We start from the raw sequence: 22,849 nt of genomic DNA on the forward strand, positions 1-22,849 counted from the left end.
TATAATTTCAACTTAACTCGGCCGCATTATGTAGATTTCTTAAACTCATCGAAACGACTGTGTGTTTTAGAAATTTTACCTTTCGCGTTATTATGGATAGGAAATCGAAATCGCTGGTTATGTTGTTAGACTTCCTCATATGAACTTTACTACATGTTATAATATGTATCCTAAGGAATTTGTGTTGGAAACATGTTTAGCGATTTAATCTTCAATTTCATTGTAAATTAGTTATTTAGTTGTTTTTTTTTTTTGTGCTTTTTTCTTTTTTTTTTTTTACGAAATTTCATGTAGCAATCGCATCAATATCAACATGAAATCCAAACTCATGCAAGTTTTCACGTGAGATTTTGAAATGATACAAATACCACGCAACGTAAATAACGTAAACAAATCAATGATAAATGCGTTTCTTTGATATTCTTGGCAAACATTAGCGATGTGAAAAACGAGAGTTACTTACTAGCTACCAAAATGGTCTAATAAGAGATTTATGTAATCCTTTTTAAACGTTATACGTTATGTTCTTTTGGTGCTTGAGGTGTAATTATCAGCTTTAAAGCTTGCAATTTCATTGAATTGTTTAAAGATATAAAAACGCTGCAAATTCGTTGTAAATCAATTAAACATTGTGTGATAAACATACGAGAAGGTACAACCGAGTCAGTGCAGTCAGTCACTTTAAAAATTAGAAGAAAAAAATTTAAAGAAAATCATAAACAATATGTTGAAAATTGTAAGTGAAAAATGGTAGAGGAAAAGGAAAAGATAAATATTTTGAGAAAAGAAAAACAAATAAATAAATAAATAAAATGGATATAAATCCAAGGATTCGTTGTTTTTTTTTTTTGTTTTTAAAGTACTCATGGAACGTTTTCGTTTATCAATTTTTTAGATTATCCTTATCTGGGCTTTGATTGTCAGCGTAACTGCTGCTCCCGGATTCTTAGGCGGGGGCGGTGGATATGGTGGTGGATATGGTGGTGGCTATGGGGGAGGCTATGGTGGACATGGCGGAGGTGGAGGTATTGCTGTTTCTTACGCAGCCGCTCCTGTAGCAGTTGCCGTGCCAGTTGCTAAGGTCGCAGTGGCTGCCGTACCTGTCGCCAAGGTTGCCGTGGCAGCTCCGGTTATTGCATATGGCGGTTACGGTGGCGGCAAATATGGTGGCGGCTATGGCGGCTATGGCGGCTACGGCGGCTATGGCGGCTATGGCGGCCACGGTTGGGGCAAATAAATCCATTTAGAAAATAAACAATTTTCTAATCGATTATCTGTACCTTTTCACTAAAAGGAAACTATGATAAATAAAGTGTAAATTGTTCGTGTTTTTGATAATTTTTCGTTTTCCTTTTTGTCCTTTTTTTTTTTATTGAAAAACCTCCAGCAAATTGACTGCATTTGCGAACGATTCAAATTTTTCACTAAAACACACGTTAAGAAAAGAAAATCACAAATTGACTTTTTGTACCGCACAGTTTTGTTCATCTGGTGGTGTGTGTGCTTGAAATTATTTTAACTTTTATTTCACATTAAATTAAAAAAAACAAAAAAAAAAACACAAACTAATATAAAGTATTTGTTATACGAATATGAATGTAATATTAATGCACCCCCTTGCGGTTATATGGTTAAAGTAACTAACGTTATAGGATGAGGGTAATGACAAAACTTGATATATATGAAATATTTGGAACTTATATATATATATATAAAGTAACAATTTGGTTTAGTTTTCACTTATTATTAAACAATTGAACTGAAAATAAAGGCGTAAAGTTGTATTTATGTAATTTACCAACCATGGCCATGTCCTAAGCCTAGACCGCCGCCAAGCGCTATTGCACCGCCTAATCCATGACCGCCTAATCCGCCCAAGCCGCCGCCATAACCGCCGCCATAACCGCCGCCCAACCCGCCGCCAAGTGCACTGCTTACTGCGATGGCAGGACCTGCAGCCACAGCAACCGGTGCTGTTAATGGTGTTATAGCTACGGGTGCGTGCGATATAGTTTTAGTCACAGTTGGAACGGCCGAAATTGTTTTAGTAACAACAGGTGTTATGGTTTTTGTAATAATTGGAGTTGCTGATATAGTACGAGTGACAACAGGGGCTATAGCTATTGTTGAACCGCCACCGACAGCCAATCCGCCACCGCCACCGCCACCACCACCACCAAGTGCTATACCGCCACCAAATCCGCCCAAGCCGCCAAGGCCGTGACCACCTAATGAGGCTAACTCAATACCTCCGCCGCCCAATGCCAAACCTCCGCCACCAATTACACCAGCCTGAGCATTATAAACGCACGCAGACAAGACTAAAGCAGCGCTGAACTGCAAAAGTGAAAAGCAAAAAGAGAATATAAAAAAATGTACACTAACACAGACTTAATATGTAACAAACAGAAAAAGTCATAAACGCCCCGAAACACTCATTAAAGACCTAATCAAAATATCAAGAAGAGATTTCGTTCATCCATGCATTACTGCACCATCAAATTAGTCTAAAGGTAAGCTACACAATCGATTCTGTAAGAAATACCGATCTGAAATTTACTTGTATACGTTATGCAATTTTTAATTTTATATTGTTGCGTTAGACGGATATCGAAATTTTGTTCAAACGTGAACACAATGAAAAAAGAAAAAAAAAAAAAAACACAAGTAAGAACATCTAGCTGGGCAAGATCGACCATTAAACACCCTAATTTACCCTTCATTGTCGAACACTATTCGTATTTTTATTATAGAACACTAAAATTATATCTGACTTCCGTGTAAAGGCATATTTTTCAAGTGCGTGTTTATGGGCAAGCGGACTCAAAAGGCAACCTAATGTAGTACAATTGTAATTCTTACATAGGGTAGGATCCATAAAAATATGCCGAGATTTTCTAAATGCGGCACAGTTACTTTTTTTTTATGTTAAATTACTATTGTTATGTAATTTTCATCGTGAAGCATGTTTTTGTCCCCTGAACTTCAATTAACGTTATATGAGAGGGGGTTCAAAAATTGCCCCAGCCGATCAAAAATATACTACTTACTCACGTTTGCGTGAGAAATTTTGAAACTTACAATTTTTTCCCGCACAACGACTTTTCAGAATAGGGCGTTATATGGGTATCGATCCGAAGCATTTTTAATAGCGTTCGTCCTTGGGTCAAAACATGTCATTCTATCAAATTTCATCGAAATATCCCAAAAATTCGACCTATAACTTGAACAAAAATTTATATGGACGGACATCAGATGGACAAACAGGCTTAGATTAATACAGATTATGATTCTGAATCGATTGGTATAGTAAGAGGTGGGTCCGCCTTAAGTCCTTCTGCGTGTTACTTACGACTTAATACTAACTAACTTGATAAAACTGCACAAGCTAAACTATATCGTAAATGGTGTAAGGTATAAAAAAGGATCTATAGCCAAAGTCTTACAGTATGTCAATTTAGAAAAAAATCCAGATTACGATATGATCGGATTCAGACACAAATTTTTTAAGCAATTTTACATTGCGACCGTTATTTTCATTAATCCATTCCTCTAGCTAGTTGAGGTAAGTCTAGACTGCTGTCTTAGTTGAAATGATATGCCAGGGATAGTCGATTCCTTCAGCATATTGCCAAAATTCTACGAAATTTTCAACAAGATAATGAATGATTGACTGTTGCGGCCTTTTGTCGTACTCGCAGAGAGCGGAAAAGTAGCAATATTCTCAATAACAATAATTTTGCAATGAAGTCATTCACTATCGTCTAAGACAGTTTAGGGATTACGGCGCGTAGAGTGAATATGTGTTTTATGTGATGATAGTTGCACGTTTTAAATTCTTGAGTCAGTGCAATGTTTTACACACACACACACACACACACACACACACACATACATACAACACGTTGAAACACGTAATCGCAGACATATTTGTCGTGCGTCAGTACTTGCACTTTAAATCGCAGCATGAGTACACTATATGGATTGAACCTTGTCTCCCGAGACAATTATCTGGATCTTAAGTCCTAGACTTAAATAACAGAATAAGAGAGTAAGAGAAATTGTAATTGAATAATTGCACGATATAAACTTTTAAAGGAGAAAGTGAAATTGAGATCGCCTTTTTGTTTTTTTTTTGTTTTTTTTGCATAGAGCCTGCCTCCTATAACAATACAAATGTGTTTTCAATAAAAACTTGTAATGATCGGTTTAGATAATATTGTAAAAAAGTTCTTATTCCAATTTAATGTTAGGAAACTTGTATCTTTTCGATATTTTATATGAATTTTTATGCACGATTCACAATGTTTTAGTTTTTTTTTTTTTTCCCCCGCCTCATTCACTTTTTTTTTTTTTTTATATGCTAAACTCCTTGTATGTTACACTTTGTACTTTTTCTTTTTTATTTGTTGTTTTTTGATTGTCTGAAGGACTATCGATATAATTCACTTACCAATTTATCCATTTTATGCGAAGGATATGTGAGAATGAAAGAAAAGATTTTTATAATTATAAACTGTTTTGTTTCAAAAGAGCTATTGATTGCTACTGATTGCAAGTGATGATTTAATGCGATTGTGAAAGGCTTTTTATAGTGAAAAATGCAAGATAGATGTTTCTTCTTTTTAATGTTAAATCTAAAAAACAATAATATATTCATGGAAAAATCAAATCATGTCTTGCCGGTACCAGTATAAACCATTTGAAGTAACTGGAAGATAAACTTATTTGGTCTCGAAAATCTATCCCAAGAAGAAAAAACGGAAAAATATGTCGCCTATGCATTGGTATGTTGTCCCATAAGAAAAGCAAAAAAAAAAATAAATAAATAAACAAGTAACAAGTAATAGCTAGTAATAAATGAATAAGAAAAAACGAGGATGAATAGTAAAAGTGTTTCAGTAGGGGATACAAATGTAAGTTAAGGTGTTAAAAAATTACGTTGGGAAAAACAGAGAAAAAAGCAAGTAAGAATATCATATTCAGTTCAGGCCGACTTTTGTATATCCATCACCCGCTATCCTGAAGGAAATTTCTCTACATGGCATGTACATGGAAACTCTTATGAGCTATAAGCGAAAAATCCAATTTTATGGCTCTTGGATACAAAGGTATTCTTAGTTTATATTGTACTGTAAACGTATCCTTTCGACCGATATTTGGACCATTTTCATAAAAGAATTTCGAATAGAAAGTTACACATATACACACAGACCTAGAGAGAGAGAGAGAGAGAGAGAGAGAGAGAGAGAGAGAGAGAGAGAGAGAAATAAGATAATAAACATCCACAGACGGTCACTTATGATTAGATCGATCTACTATTTAACGATAATCAATAATATATTTATTATATGATCACTTAGAAGAGCACTTCCTAAAAGCTTCCTTTGTCTTTTGTTTAGTGCAAACAAAAATTATGATGAAATGAGTATACCCTCATTCTGCGATATTGTGGATATGAAGAAAAAAAACATGTTCATCGCTTTTTGCTTTAATAGGAAATAAGTCTGTTTCCTCATTGCTGGATATATTATTTAATGGGATGCGTGGATATGTGTTTAAAAGTTTACTTCACGTTTTCAATTCATTCAATTTTCTTTATATGACTTTATCATAAATTTATCACCCGTTAAGTAGTTCAATAATGTTAGTGATATGTGAGAAAAGCATTCATTTCTCTATCACTCTCCAGGGAGGATAATTATTATTAACTTCATAAATATGGTTTTCTTAAATTAAATCTTGCCAAATACTCATGCAACTTTGATTTTAATTAATTTATTAAAAAAAAAAATAAATAAATAAATTTTGTAATAAGCACACACAAACACGAACACCCACAAGTATTAATTTAAAAAAAAAAATAAATAAATAAAAACAAACAAACAAACCAAATAAGTCTTAGGGCAACAAAATTTTATGCTGATTGCGTACGATATAGACAATGGATCATTTCATCCGATGCCTTAGAACACTTCTAGTAAGCATCTTTTGGGTCATAGATTACTCATGAAAATATATTCAAATTTTTTTTTAGTTTATTTACAATTTACAATTATTTTTAAATATTTTACGTATCGTGAATATATTTATCATAGCATCAAGTCTTCTTCTTGTTAATTTGATTGATTTGATTAGCATAAAGAAGGATTATGATGTGTATCGCAAACTTGATCGTGGAAGTTTCAAGCAATATGCGGATAAACAGTTGATGATGGTTACGTCTTTCTAATTAATGGTGGATAGGGGTTTTTGGTGAGTTTTTCTCGTTGTCGCATATGTAATGAAAAAATGACTAGATCCGCCGTCCTTTGTTGATGGATATAAAACTTATTTTGGTTTTTTTTTTTTTTTTTTTTTTTTTTTTTTTTTTGGTCTTGTGATTTTGCGATATTAACCAATATTTCCTTTTACGAACAATTACGTTTATATAAAATTGTTGCATGATCTGTTTTTAACGCGTGTATGTATGTCGTTTAGTTTATTTGTCTGCCACCGCGTTTCTTCCTTTTCTACCAAGCCCGAGTATGTTGTGTGATTTTTTTTTTTTTGTTTTTTGTTTATTTTTTTTTTCACTTTTTTTTTTATTTCTTACCACAAGTTAAGCCGAGACAATGCACATAAAACTGGCCAACAAGCATAGCTATCATATAATGGGTGTGTGTGTGACTTGTGGCCAGTTTAGTTGTGTCTCTTGTCTGCATTTTTTTTCTTACTATTGTTAGTGCTGTTGCTGTGGTTGAAATATGTATTAGCCTAGTTGTCTAGAAGCCTGATTTTTGCGTTTAATGTACATTTTTATTTTTGGTTTAACGGATTGTATAATAAAAAAAATAAATAAATAAAAAAAAGAAGTTTATTTTTTTATTTTTATTTATTTATTTTTTTTTCTTCTTGCCTTGCCTTGCATATGCATCCAGTTTATATATAATACAATAGAAAGGCCCCTTAATAAAACTATAGATTATTTTTCTTTTTGTTATTTCGTAGTTGTATCTTTTTTTTTTTTTTTTGTTAAATAAATGAATATTTCGTTTTCTTTTCATATTATTAATTATGCCTTTTCCTCTGGCTTATCATCAACAACATAATTCATGGGAAATTATTTTTTTTCCTCATGAATAAATTATGTATAAATTTGAGCTTAAATACTATTGAATTTTTTAGCTAAGGAGTTATGTTCCCAAATTTATGTGATACGTGTGTGTGTGTGTGTGTGTGTGTGTATGTATATGTTTTTACGTTAGTGATTGTGATTTACTTAGTTATGTTCAATTATGTTTTTATAATAATTTATTTATGTTTTACTATGTTTTTCGGGCATTTGTGTCAAAGAGAATAATGTTTCGCTTAGATAAGAATAAAAATTTATATCTATCTCAGTATATAGTTTTTTAGCAAAAAAAAAAAAAAAAAAAAAAAATCCCTCAAATAGTGATTGCATTAGCGAAAATTTTATTAGGTCAGTAAAACGTAATAAGGAAATCTGATGTTATCAAGAATCGATTGGTCCCGCATTAAGAAAGAAAAACTTTTCTAAATGTTTTCAAACTTATAAATTTATGATAATTGCTTTAAAAAATGATCGAATTATTTGCAATAATTAATTGAATATTTAGTTTAGTCTCGTCCAATCCTTACACTTCTTATCACTTTCTTCTTGCAATGATAGGAAAAGGAAAAATTCACATCATTATATCCAGCAAATATATTTGAGATACGGGTAGAAAATGTAACTCGATCTTCTTCCTGAATCTGAATGAAAACGTACCCAGCTCCAATGCATTTCAAAGTGTTAAGCAACAAGTAGATGTACCGATTAAATATCGAATAAATTTAAGAATACATCAAAACTGGAAGACAACCAATAAATTTTTACTTCAATTTAACAATGGGCATGTTGGATCAACAAATAAGTTTAGCACAATTAATACCCTATGGTTATTAATTTTCAAAATTATAAAAAAAATCAAAGTTTTCTCAATAGTTCGAATGGAAGGTAAATTTGTAGCAGAAGTATTTACTATCTCTCTATCTCTCTCTCTCTCTCTCTCTCTCTCTCTCTCTCTCTTTCTCCCTTTAAATTTGAATTAGGTAAGTTTTTTCTTCAGTTTTCTCAACCGACATCTATAACTAAAATCTGGCTCGAGTTCCTTGAGCACAGAACAGAAGAGTACTAACTGACTTTGATGAACGATTTATTATATAGATCTTTCGAGCTCTTTGCTGTCGCGAAAGCGTCAACATGTGAATATGAAAATATTAAGATTTTTATTATATTTCGTAAGAACCTTTGTCATCAACTATTCTCAACATTGAGCTTAAAACTAAGAAGCGGTCTACCTAAAAGATTTCCTTCAATTTGTCTCAATGGGTAACGGTATACTTGAACGAACTTTGAATTTTATTTTGATCAAGGATTTTTGTAAATATACATAATTCTTGATTTTGTTATTGCAAATACAAAAAAAAATAATAATAATAATAATAATAAATTAATATTGATAGAAAAAGAATCTCTTAAAAATTATAAAGAAAGGATGCGAATGCTGTTGCAGCATAGGTTAAACCAAGAAATCCTATCCCAGGTGGCCTGTTAAAACTTGAAGAAGACGCAGGTCTATTCGCCGCAGTCAAGGCGATTTGACTGTATAGAGAAGTAGGAGGGGAAATTGACATTAAAGGAGGCGTAGTAGTAGATTTAGTGAAAGCGAAAACTGTTGTAGAAGTAGGTGCAGCTTGTAAGAGTAAAGAATAAGCTATAGCATGTTCGATAGTGTGAGCATTATATGTGGATGCGGGCGGGGCGACCATCTTGCCATAATTCTGTATAACGCTAGCTTCGCTTGGAGCTGAGAAAACACTTATGCAATGCATTATCCAAATAAAAGTAAATTGATTTGTTGCATAAAAAAAAAAAAAAAAAAAAAAAAAATTAATAAAATTAAATTTTCTTATATGCTTACCATAAATTTGTAAAACATTTTTGTGACAATTTAAAAAAAAAAATTGATGATAAGAATTAAGGGAAGGTAGAGTTTTTAATGGACGCGTCGTAGACAATCGTGTGATAGCTTCCGCCCTTTTATTATATGTATTTTTTTTTTTTTTTTCAATAAATTCATTTTATATACAATACATGTTCGTCGATATCGAAAAGTCTTACTGTCATGGCATTGCATTACGTAACAATAAAAATGTTAACAGTGCATTTGACGTTTCATCTTTAACAGCTCCGACAATGCTTAATTAATATGACAAAGATTATATTCACGTTGACATGACAGAGTTTATATTTTATTTAGCTATCGTCGAATACTAAAATACCTGACATTCGTTTTTCATTTTCTTCTTTCGAAAACACATACTGTACGTATTAGGTGGTTGGTTGCATTGGCACTAATTCTGACAATTTTTACACTTGAAAAAGCCATTTATTGAGAAAAATTGCAATGCAATGGAAATATTTTCCATCATTTTCTGCAACTGTTTCTCATCTCGCGTTGGCTTGGCAGCGAACCAATCGTCAAATCATTTTCGCATTTTTTCAACTTTGGGTAACCGCGTGTCAGTCATGCAGCCATGCTGCATTGATCTGAACAGGAGGCGGCATGTCTGCTGAGTACACTGGCTATGGCAAGCAAAAGCGTATCTTTGGCAACTAAACCAACAACAAGTGGCCGTTATGGCCGTTAGTTTCAGTCAATTTGCGAGGTAGTCATTGTTCCTCTTCTTGAATCTTCACCGTCGCGTGTAAACGTCTAGGTACAGTTGACTCATCAATTGCTAAGCTGTCCGAAAGTACTTTGAGCTGAGAACTTGAGCTGTATTTCATTGTTTTCGACTTTTTTTGCTCACCCAGGGCGTTGCCGAAACATGATAGAGCAACGTCACCATCCCAGTCTGAAACAACAAAAGCAATGAAAATGTCGAAAATGCAATTTTGTGCGTTGGGCAATCGCTGAATAATTCAATAATATGGGAAATGGAAAATGTTATCATTGAATTTAATCGCTATATACAATTGGTTTTTACCACACCTTTATCATTTCTCGCTGCAGAAGTCGCCTATCAAAATTACCGCAATAACGCGTAAAATGATTATCGTTGCTTTATCAAATAAAAATGAAATAAACTTGTGTATGCATGGGTGAAGGATAATCGTATCTATGTCGAGAACATTTTATATATTTATATATGTATGTGTTATGTATGGGGGAATTGTATATGCAAAGTAAAGCGTTTGTTTCTATTAAATCTAAATTGGGGATATGAGTTAAAAGAAGACGTGAGTGATGTTGAATATTTAAAATTCTTTAGTTTCTTAGTTACTACATAAGGATACATATATATTCCTTTATAAACATTATGCATGGGGGAGGCATGTTGGACATGTTGCGAATTTTTCTTATTTACTTAATTGAATAAAATATGAATAAGAAGACGCGTAAGAAGCAATATTAGCAAGACTGTGAGCAATCCAGGCGAGGTGTGCCACGATTTTTTCGTCTTTTCCAAAAGAAGTACGGTACCATGACTAACTCAAATGCCTATTGTGTCAATTATTTCGAGTAAATTTAACCATAGCTAGTAATTTTTTTTTGTTTTTTTTTTTTTTGTTTTTTCTACCTTTTGTATGCGGAATATTGATGAAAATTGTTTATGTAGGGATTCTCTCTCTCTCTCTCTCACTGAACTTTGTTACATACGGAATATTAAAAGTCTTTGCGCCCTCCGGCTTCGACCAACGACAACGACAACAACGTAAAAAAAAAATAAAAAAGGAAAAAAGATTCGCAAAGTATTTCTTTATATTTAAGTCTTTAGCATACAAATTTTAAATATTTAAAAAAAAAAAAAAAAGATTTATTTGCGGCGCGGCAAGCAAGTTAATCTACAAGTTTAAATAAGTCCGACACTATTTCATAATAAGGTTTATGTATGTTGCATGCATATACATGCATGCCAACAATGATAGGCGTGCAATTTTTGCTGTTTACAAACTTTGCGCCCGGTTAGCTGCAGTTTTCCTCCTTTCTTTTTATTACAACTTAATTATTTATTTTTCTTTCCTTTCTTTAACATTTATTTTTAACTACAATTTTCTCTTATATTGTTTGACTTGTGTGCGTTGCGTTTTTTCTTCTTTATATCATTCCGATTGATTAATTTCTGAATATTTGTTACACATGCATTAATTCCTTTATTCATGCATTTGTTCATTGATTAAGTCGTGATCGTGTATGGAATTTTTAATTATTTCATAATTTAATTCTTCCCCCATATAAACATACATTCATACATTCATACGTTCATATATTCATCTAAATATATATATATGCATGTTTACATTTTATAAATACATATATAATATGTATATGCATACATATATAAATACATATAAAGACGGTTTTATTTTTAACCACCACATCATATACGACATATATATATATATATATATATATATACACATCCATATGTATAGATCAAAGTTTGTATATATGTATATATATATATATATATGTAAGAATGTATGTTTATAGGCAATGTTGTTTGGTGTTCATTTAAATTTCTGTTTGTTAAGCTTAAAGTTTTAATTGAAAATCTCATTCATGTATGCGAACAGAAGTACAAAAAAATAAATTAAACTCCTGTTTTGAAGCCGATTTATTTTGCAAATCTTATCCATAGCTAAATATATGCATTCATATATATATATATATGTAAACGTTTGTGTGCATAATTCACATTTTACTACTATAATGAATGCATGCATACGGTTGTGTATTTAAAAACAATAACAACAAAAGAAAGAAAATTATAGTCTATCTGCCTTCATATCGGTGCACATAGGCGAACGCGTATGTATTTGCAAAAATTTATTTTTGTAATTAGATTAATGTGAACACACACTCATGCGAATATCTTAATTTCAGAAAATAATAATTGCAGCATTTAATAATAATAATGGCCAAGAAATGCTACCCATAAAAGGGGCGTGTAGTTTACTCATGCAACAAATGCAACTCGTTTAAGACTTGCGGCAAATTATCATTCACTGACACATACATGCATTGCATACGTGCGATATTATTAAGCGATTTACTTGTGAAAAATTTTACTTAATTCGAGAATTTAAGAATTGCGTAACTTTAACGTCGATCTTTTGCGAATTTTTTCGCAAAAAACTTTAGTCTTTCAACTCTTTTTTTACGGCGCTACTTAAAATACAGATTGTAGTTCAACAAGCAATTAACATTTTATGACTTTGACTTGTTGACACATGTGATCCATAAGATATGGAGAAAGTCTTCAATATTTTACTTAACCTCTTAATAACATCTTGCGATTTTCTTTTCTCCTTTTCACCTTTTTTAATTAACGACTTAGCCGATTCGAGAGTGATATAAAAAAGTAATTAATAAAAGTGCAAAATTTTTAATTGATTGAAAAAGTTGATTTTTCGAACATAGAGTCATAGAGTCGTATTAATGGTGCTTTGATGGTATGGAACGAGAGGTACAGTTGGGATCATTGCTTTTTGGTTGTACGGGCCGAAGGATGACCAGTTAGATATTTTCTCTTTTTTCTTTTGAGTTTTTACTGCCTCTGCACTTAGTCGCCTTTCCTATTATGTTATATAAAATACAAAACGAAGCATCGATAGTATCAATGAAATAAAAATGAACAAAAGCTTTCAAGAACATGTCAGAAGAAGAATATATCAATCTTGTATTGAGTCTTCATTTTTTTTTCTTAAAAGTTCGTATTCCGAACATTTAAAATTATATAAGAATTTTGGAAATTGAAACAAATTTATTGATTAAGCGCCTGCTTTCACTCAGATCACTTCGTAATTATAACGAATAACACAACTGTGCATTTTTTAGGAAAAAAAATTTTTTTTTTTTATTTTCTTAATTGAACTTTTTAGAATTTGTACGAAAGAATCCCTTCCTCGAAAAGAATTGTACCCTTGAAAATTTCGAGCACTTTCCCAATCGCAAGGGCAAGAATACCTCTGTTTGTGCGGGGAAGTTGTAGCCTAATCGGTTGGCTATTGATCGTCGACTCCTCTAATCGACACTAATCAATGTTTTTTTGGGAGAGCGTTTGTTTCTCTCAATCCATTCAGGGGATGTCACCTATTCGTGTAACCCAGTAACGGTCAGAAAGAAGTCAGGAAAAAGAAAAAAATTAGGAGAATGGTGGCCACAGTCTAATGGGTATACCCATTCGTTACATGTTATGCGCTTACCGACTGAGCAATCTCTATAGCTGGGACCAAAGTAAACTCCGCCCCAATTCAGATTTGATTGGAGAATGGCGATTCTTATTTACTCGGGTGAAGTATTGAAAATTAGACTTTTTCGTCATACGATCTTCAGATTTCGTTCAAAAAATTTCCTCATCCGGCCCAAAGTTTTCATATTAATTTAGAATAGCGAAATACTGCTACTTAGATACTTTTGCCGAGCAATTGTGGAAATCATATAATCGTTGTCGCGAAAACTAAAGCTTTATACGGTAAAAAGGTCACAGTTCTAGTATCTCATAGTGAAAATTGGCTCATAATAGTAAAATGACAAAGAAATTTACCTTACCGAATTTGGATTACGTCGGGCTATTTTTTGGATACCACCGCTTGTAAGGATTCCCATGAAATGTAAACTTTTATATACTAAAAGAGCCTAATCGCTAAGTTTTCTGAAAATTTATCTATGCTAGTGATCAAATAAAAAAATTAAGTGGACCTAATTTGAACCGTATGGGTCTATTTCTTCCAACCCTCCCTATAAGATATCTCATGGTATTATATTAACAATTCATGGGGGCGTCTAAGCCAAACAAATGAATTGTAGGGAATTTGGATAACATAGATCTATTTTTTTTCTTTTTTCGACCTCCACTTATATAGGCGCTATTACGAAACGCAAACGTTTATATGGAGAGAAAATCAAACGTTTCAATATGCGGGCTTTGCATGAAAATAATGAGTCGGAGTATTATTATCAAAACGATCGAATAACTTCACTAGGTGCAGTGATGTAGAGCATGTAATGATCGACGGCGCCCGACTATAATATTCTTACTTGTTTTCCAATTTGCTCGCGCTTTATTGAGACTTTCGCTTAACATTTGTGAAGCTAGCGTCTCGTAGGCATGCAAACATATATCTTAAAATTGATTAAGTCCTACTTTAATACTTATCCCGGAAGTTTTCCGCAAATTTTTTATAACGTTTTTCTTACCTGAGATTTCCTTCCTAAAGAAGACAAAAAAAAAAAAGAAACGTTTGCTTGATATAAATCCCTAAATAACTCGTAGTACGTTTTTCACTTATTTCGGTTTTTCGTTTCGTGATTTATTTATTCATTTTTTGGTAATGCAATATTTGCATATATTATTAAAATGATATAAAAATCTTTCTAAAGATCGTCAAGCATTCACTTCACTTCGATTGCTTGACATCATATTACACGCAGTCCTTGCAGTATCTTTGCTTTACTTTTTCAGCTTCTATTATATTAGAGTCTTGCAAGCGATAGGTTCGGATATCTTTTAGTAAACTTCTGACATAAGTATAGTTTGTTCATTCCAACATGTGTTGGGAATCAAAATTCACTTGACATCTTAAAATATTACGCAAGAAAGTTTTACCTGAAGCTCGTTTGAAAGTACTTACGAATTCATATTTGAAACCAAAGTGTTACACCGACAGTCAAAATAATGGAAAAATATTTTAAAAATGATTTAATAGAAACGTCTTGGATTTTAAACTCGTTGCTGCAAGAATGAGTTTATTTCAACCTCATCTCGATAATTGCTAATAGACGCTGTTATTTGATACATACATACTTTATAGATTAGATTTTCTATATATATATATATATATATATATATGTATATATATTTATTTTTTGATTTTGTATATATACAATACATTAGATAGGAAATACGCTACTTATATTATTTTACAATGTACAGCTTAAGATGAGGAGGTTAAATAAATTAGTCTCTGTAATAATAATAGTTATTTAAATTTTGGTATAATAATTGCTATATGAGTACAAGTTCTAAATGAAATCGTTTTGCTTAGTAATGCGAAACGATGTTTAGAAAAGACTATGATGGTGATGGTGATGAGCCCATGATAATGGCGCCGCATGGAAATGGGCATGCGGTGCGACTATAGGCCTAGCGACGACCGCTTGAGGAAATGCGTAGCCAACTGATACATGATGCGTGGTAGTTTTGGGACCGGGTATAGCCCGATATGTTGGTATTGGAGCGAGTGGAACGGGTAGCGGAACGGGTAAAGGAGCCGGAGCCGCTAATACTGGTGTGTGTAATAAAGGAGCCGGTGCTGGCAATAGGGGAGCTGGCGCTGGCAGTAAAGGCGCTGGAGCAGGTAATAACGGAGCTGGAGCAGGTAATAACGGAGCTGGAGCTGGTGCGGCAAATAGTGGAGCTGGCGCAGGCCATAGAGGTGACGGTCCTATTGGTAGCGGTGCAGAGTGCAAAAATTCAGGTGTCGCATAAGCAAAGTGTTCCGGTAATGCATGAAAATCGAAAGGATGCGATGGCTTCGCCTGAACGAATACAACGGCGCACAAAGCAATTAAAGCGAAAGTCTAAAAATCAAAGTTAATCAATATTTAATTAAAAACAACATTTCAACTCAATTTATACCACTTTCAGGTGCAACATTTTAGTGAGTTGATTGTTGATACGCAATTCCACCACTGGTTTTAGAATAATACACTCGAACACTAGTGTTTATTAATGCAAATGTTGAGGAACTAATGAATAATTAATAATTACTTGCCGGCAATTTATATCAAACGGCGTCAATAAAATTAATAAATATATGTATATATATATATGTATTTGACATATTGAAATTTTCGATATATTATATCATACATATATATATGCAGTCTTTCACTTTTTTTTTTTCTTGGATTTTTATTTTTTATTATTGTTTCTTTTTTTTTTTTTGGTTTTTATTTATTTATTTATTTAGTTTTTTCTTGTCGATAATCGATTCCCTAAAATTGTTGTTAGTCATATTATCAAATTATTATTAAATAACAGCTGTTGTTGTTAACAGTTTTTCTGGTTAATATTGTTGTTGTTCTTCTCCTATTGGGTGTGAATGGCCTAAACATAATGCAGTGCGTGATTATAATTCACACATAAACCGACCGAGAGACATTCAGATAGACAGACAGACAGACAGACAGACAGACACCCATACACTCATTTTGGTTATCTTGATGTAAACTTTTGTAAAATTGTGTCGTGACTTATGCAGTGATTGCATTGGCCTAAAAGGTTTGGTTAACACACTCACTAAAATAGTTACAAGTTTAGCTATCGGGTATGTGTGTGTGTGTGTGTGTAAGTGTGTTTTTTCTTTTTTTCCTATGTATGCTTTTGTACAATACAACGCTTTTGCAACAGACGGCAACTACGACGACGTCCACCAAAAATGAAAATTATGGTGTTTGTGGGTTATTAACCCAATTACCAGTTTATAATACTAGGCGTATGTAACAATTTGTTTAAAGTAAATTTCGTTGCGTAATTTTATTGAAAGCGTACTGTATTAGTTATAGGTTTTACGTTATTGCTTAGTTAGGGAAGTAAATTACGTAGATTACAAAACCTAAAAAAAAATCTATACACAAAAAATGGCCTTTATATATACATATATATATATATATATATATATATATATATATATATATATACATATGTACTCGGAATTAATTATGCGAATAACTTTTTGGAATCGGAGAGTAAAATTTCGAAGAAAGCCAAAAAACTTTGCAAGCAAAGCAAGATCATCACTAGCCAATCACTAGCAAATAACATTGAAAGCCAAGATTTTAAATGCTTTAAGTCGGCTAAGTTGGCTATTTCAAAGAAAAAGACAGACAAGCAGACAGACAGACAGTGACAGAGCGAGAGAGAGAGAGAGAGAGAAAGAGTTATTTCATTGTAAGCGGACAGGTAAGGTATTCGGAGATTCTATTTTTAGCTTAAAGAACATCGATTACACGATTAACATACAAAGTCTTTCTTCACTTTCAGTCTGCTAAAGTCGAGTTAGCTAAAACATTAAAAGAACAATAAGGGCAGCTTTACGATACTCAAGAGATATCATTCTGATATGTAAAATTAAAATCCATAAGTGAAATTCACACTACAATCTCATAAGGTAAATACACAAGAACTTATGTCTCGTCCTTACAACAACTAACTTTTAAGGGAATTTTAATCAAACTTGCAATTCTCAATATTTATACCAAAAACTTTCAATTCCCATGGGGAGGACGAAAAAATATCTTTCATATTTTTTTTTTTTTTTTTTGGATTTGATGAAGTAAAATCGGCTAACGAGACGGGATTAAGTTAAATATAAGAGGAAAAGCAGTTTATATTCATTCATTATTTTAATATATATTTCGGATAATCCTGCGTGAAACGCAGTACCAGTGGATGTAGCAAAAGTTGATCGTAAAATATCAATTTAAAGTGCCAGAGGAGCTGGTGCGGCTGCTATAGCAGCAGGCGAGGCATAGGCAGCAGGATATGATGCGATATAAGGAGCCGTGGCAGCAGTAAAAGTAGCCGTCGGTAAGCCGGTCGCATATCGGCTTGAAAATGGACCAGCATAAGCGAAAGGTGCTGTCGTATAAGACGATAAAGTTCCATCGTAATTGTGACGTATATCAACTTGTTGACTACCACCGGCCGCATACAATGGGGCGTTAGCATAAGTTAATGCGGGCGCAAAAGCAGCAGGTACGGCAGGACTTAAAATACCTGACTGAGCCAATACGCCACCAATTAAAGCAAAAACAATGAAAATCTTTAAAGTTAAAAAAAAAAAAAAAAAATCATTTTTTTATATAAAATATTTAGTAGAGATAATCAAAACTCACCGATTTGTTCATTTTTATAAAGCGATTTACGTTTATCTGCTGGCTTTAGGAAGGAATGTTTTTAGCTGAAACTATGATACGGTTATACTCTTACATTTATTGCTGGGAAGACCTTATATAGTAAAAAGCGCATATTGAAATAAATTCATTTAGCGACTATATCTGCAAATGTGTTACTAAATTTGTATAACAGCAAAGGTACAACAAAAAAAGAAAAATGTCCAAACGTGCTCTGCAAATTGATTGATACAAAATCGGCCAAGAGCCTCGAATTGATGATTACTTATGTGTCTTTAAAATTCGATTATGTTTGCTTTACGTCTGCTATACTTAAATTGATCGATCGATCGATTGTCAACAAAAGTAAACGTCGTGTACAACTCAAGGGTTAAATTGTCTACACAATGTATTTGCGCTTAAAAGACTCGCACTATTAGTTACGGATAATGCGGATAATGGATATTGATATTGCATTCTTATAATATTCATCGATTAGATTTGCTCTTTCCTTTCCGCTCTTGTGTTCTATGCGTGACAGGAAACGCCCATTTATTCATTCGCAGACGGTGGGATCCTGAGATATTTACCCGAGCACCGAAGTGCACAGCAAAAGCTGCATGAGACAGAATGGGATCAAGCTAATAGGTCCACATATTAATGCCGGTCAAATAGAATGCTGTCTTTGAACGCAAAGAGGAGGTGAAAGAGAATGAACCATTTGTCTCCTTTACTGATGTCAACGTAGAAGAATTCTTCGCTTATAATCGCCGAATATTCTGAACGTCAGAATATAGAATGATCATCCTTTGAAAGAACATCATGCCTATATTCAGTGTAGCGAAAGATGCAGTGAAGGACTTCGATTTTTTAAAGAGGCGCAAAAAATTCTTCACTGCAGCCGATATTCATACCATTTACAACGGCTACAAGATTAGAGGATAACTCACATGTGTGGCTCGGAAGCTTTAAAATCTTGCTTGGAAACGCTCGACACTATTCAGCTAAGAGGTGAAAAAGGTGTGTGCAAAACTCTCGCTACCCCCGAATAAATGTCTAATATGGGCTGCATAGTATTTGTGTATAGCTACGTAGCCAGGGCAAGCTTTTCACAGAGGTAATAGAAATTTGTCCACCACTTAAGCCCTCTAGCACATCCAAAAGGGTTTGTAAGTGTTCCTACTCACTGTACACGATCTGACTACATCGTCCTTTAATCATACTGCCCGTCTTTGAAGCGATCTATTAGCAATGGTCTTTCCCTCGGAATGGCTTGAGGAGAGAAACAATGATTTCTGGATGAACAACCGGATGAGCAATCAAAACTGAGCGAACAATTTAATAGAATTTTTTTATGATTCCTTAATTAAAAAGTATCGCTCTTAGTGAAAGACGCTATATTTTCTCTGTTAGATTTTACATGGACATGGAAAGCCTCTCTTCTAAAATGAGTTAACTGAAGGTATGCTTGCCTGCGATATACAAGTAATGTACATTAGTTTCAATATATTATAAATTCGGTTTTATTTTTTTATAATTTTTTACTTGCATTTTCTTTATTTTGCATTTAATTTTAAAAATAGCACAAATAATTTATAAATATATTATGAAAATGGTAACTGTTTTTTGTTTTTGTTTTTTTTTTTTGTTTTTCGTTTTACTTTACCTGAATCTCTATAGTGACGCATTCAATTGTTGAAATGATGAATTTTTTTTTTTTTTTTTGCATTTCATATTCTATCAATAAATACAACATAAGAAAGGTAAAGATAAACAGAGGAGCGATAAAAGCAAATACTAAACATAACGATTTCACACGTTTTAGAGCGAAACCTACACCTGTAGTATGAAGCATGCATAAAAACTCTGCGTTTTCGAAATCAGTTTTTTATTTTTTTTCTTTTTTTTTTTATTAGATTTTTTTTTATTTTCCTTTTTTTTTTTTTTTTTTTTTTGTATATAAAATACGTCATTGACAATTTTTTTATTCAAAAAGAGAAAAGAAAAAACTTTATTAATTATTGTTTATCTCTTACACAAGGCTTGAATGTGTATAATGTGCGCGCTTTATAGCAAACGAAAACGAATACACACAACGTGTACAGAGTTGTTCTATGAATGCAGGATTAGACACGTCCTACTCTACTTAACGAGACTTTTATAAATACGAAATTATTACGCAACCTTATCATGGTGGAAAACAAACAGACTTAATCGATTTTATTGGAATTATGATAAGATTTGCCGGATGAAAGGGAAAACCAAAAACAGTATACAAAACGTATAGCAAAAATTTTAAACAAAAATTAAAACACACATACATATTTTATAAAGACTTACGATACAATTGTATTATGCATTAAATTAAAAAAAAAAAAAAGAGGAATTTATTATAGAATTTAAATTCTCTTATAGACATTAAATTTCTTTGCTCATATCCAGTCTATTTTGCAAATAATTTGAGCCTCGAGCCTTCGAATATAAGGTAAATATAAAAAACATTGCTTACAGTCATCGCCTGCAAGTAGTTGCTCATGCATCGCTCCAGCGAATCGCATTTCTTATTTCATTAAGTTAACATCTCTCGTCTAGGGGTCACCATTACCTTTTCCAATCATATTCGTCATTGGGAAATATAATGCTACATGCAATAATGGACCGGTCCTTTTAAATATATATTATTTATCCAAATTGATTTAGAAGAAATCGTCAAACTTTACATTCATTATAAGAAAGGCTACCATTGATCAGATGAAGTACTCGACATAACATTTATAACATGGGCGGAAACATTGAAGAGAATGTGTTTTTCTCGAGGCCTTTGCTTTCAACATAACAACATAAGTGCAAAGTAGAAGGTGGTTGTAGCGCTTATAAATAGAAATCAATCCTGACTTAAGCAAGAATTTGTCCGCCTGTACATATTCAATAGGCAATCGGTCGCATTGCTTTGCAAAATTGTTTAATGTGAACGTGAACGTGAACGTGTGTATGTGGAATTTTGTATTTTTTATTTAAGCAACCACGAGGGGATGGAGGAAGAAGGAAAGAACGAAAAGTGTCTGAAACCTCAATCGCTGCCGTTCATGCCAGTTCCACGTTAGATGGTCATAAATCTGTGATAGTAACAAAATGATGGCAGCGGTATGTGCCACGCCGTTCATTCTGCGCGCAAAGCGAGGCCTATCTAGCACCTCGGATATATGCTCCTAACGTCGTTTTGGCATAATCGTGGCTATGGTGACGGGCCTTTCTCAATTGGCACAACATTTCGTGTGCTGTCTGCTGCGTCCTTGTATCCCAGTCAATTGTCCATTGCTTTATAAAGCCGTGGACAATGCCCTAAGCTATCTACAGCTACGTTGCTCTTTGGACCTTCCATACAATTACGCAGCACAAACTTTTATTATTTTACTCCGGAGATCTTCACAGCCCAGCTCATACTATGTTCTCAGGCCAGCTAATAGTTGTTGAAGTCTGACTATTGAGAAATTTAAAAAAAAAAAAGAAATTCCTTTCTTTATAAATTTAGGGTAATCGATGTTTTCTCAAGTTCTTTAAGCTTACAGCACCGAAATAATAATGCATAGAATGCATGCTCGCATATGCCGAGATTTACGAATCGTCACTTATTTTGATATTAAAGATTGAGATTTGTCTGAAATCTTACAGTCCAGACATTTATCGACGTAGGCTATCCGATGCGTAAGAACACTTATAGCGTAAAGAGAAGGCCATACCCTATGTATTTGCAGTTCACCCCGAAACGATGGCAAATATATGCTGGAATTAATTAAATCTTACGAAAGCTTCTTCTCGCAGTAAACAGTCTTCTTTTGTAGCCTCTTGCCTTTTTTAAGGGTATAACCAAAAGCAATAAAATATTCTCGATAGCTGTTAGCTTTAAATCACTAAAATAAAGAAAAAAAAAAAATATTTTCCATACATTGCTAATAAAATTTGAATAATTTTGATATCAAACTCATTCTAGAGTGAACTCCATCTACCCTTAACTGATTTCATTTAATCTGAAAGTGAAAGTTTAGTATATTAATATATCTTGCACTATTTGTGGTACATTAGGGTATATTAAGTTTTTGCGGACGCACGGATTGTAACACCCAGATGGACTTGAGATACGCCGGTCGATCTGAAGCCTGTCTAAGCTTGTCTGTTCGTTTGCTCGTCTAATATCTATTCATGAATTTTTTAAATTAACTCACAGATCGAAATTTCCGAGATATTTTGATGAAATTTGGTACACTGGCGCTTTTTGAATCAATAATGATGCACCCCGTTGAAGATGGTTTGGAACGGACTACTTTCTCGTTCATTCCCTACATAACGCCTTGTTTTAGTAATTTTTGCTCCTAGCCATATAGTATTTCGTCGTTCTAAATGCTTGTGAGAACTTTGGATGAGATGGGGTAAATTTTTGAACCCCTTAACATAAAATCGTTTCCATGGAAGATCAATCTTTCTGTGTTAACAAGGCCTTATTTGAGATAGGGTATTGCACGGCCTACCTTGCTCGACTATAACACTCTTACTTGTTTTAAAATTTAGTATTTTAATTCGCTATAATATATATATATATATATATATATATATTTTACAATTTAATTTATTATAATATATATATATAAATATATTATTTATATATGATTTTCGTAAAGGTTAGTTTGTACACATATGTTATGGGTTATATATATATGTATGCAAATTATTAGGTAAGAATTTATAAAACCGCATTTAATTAAACTGGCCAGGTGTTAAAAAAAAAACTAATATTTTGTAAAACCTATTAAAAGTTATATGCAAAATTTATAATCGATTTAGTTAGACTTTCGGATAGACATTATTTCAAGTTAATAAACAAAAAAAAAAAAAAAAAAAAA

General features: G+C 32.9%; 3 protein-coding genes across 3 annotated transcripts; 1 reads left to right on the forward strand and 2 right to left on the reverse strand.

Annotated features, from left to right (window-relative positions):
* Positions 1–724: 724 nt before the first annotated feature.
* On the forward strand, positions 725–1,237 carry LOC119632471 (neuropeptide-like protein 31). Its single transcript, XM_038025390.1, has 2 exons — positions 725–736; positions 896–1,237. Exons 1-2 carry the CDS (start codon positions 725–727, stop codon positions 1,235–1,237), a joined length of 354 nt encoding a protein of 117 aa, XP_037881318.1.
* A 557-nt stretch (positions 1,238–1,794) lies between these two features.
* Positions 1,795–4,465, reverse strand: LOC119632474 (glycine-rich protein 23-like). Its single transcript, XM_038025392.1, has 2 exons — positions 4,454–4,465; positions 1,795–2,337 (listed from the first exon to the last, which is right to left on the reverse strand). The coding sequence occupies exons 1-2, from the start codon at positions 4,463–4,465 to the stop codon at positions 1,795–1,797; spliced, it is 555 nt and encodes a 184-aa protein (XP_037881320.1).
* A 10,536-nt stretch (positions 4,466–15,001) lies between these two features.
* Positions 15,002–18,040, reverse strand: LOC119632476 (calphotin). Its single transcript, XM_038025394.1, has 4 exons — positions 17,955–18,040; positions 17,543–17,881; positions 15,694–15,777; positions 15,002–15,635 (listed from the first exon to the last, which is right to left on the reverse strand). Exons 1-4 carry the CDS (start codon positions 17,964–17,966, stop codon positions 15,117–15,119), a joined length of 954 nt encoding a protein of 317 aa, XP_037881322.1. The 5' UTR covers positions 17,967–18,040; the 3' UTR covers positions 15,002–15,116.
* Between the last annotated feature and the right edge of the window lie 4,809 nt (positions 18,041–22,849).

The sequence above is a fragment of the Glossina fuscipes genome, unplaced genomic scaffold, assembly GCF_014805625.2.
Source record: "Glossina fuscipes isolate IAEA_lab_2018 unplaced genomic scaffold, Yale_Gfus_2 1, whole genome shotgun sequence".
Lineage (NCBI taxonomy): Eukaryota > Metazoa > Arthropoda > Insecta > Diptera > Glossinidae > Glossina > Glossina fuscipes.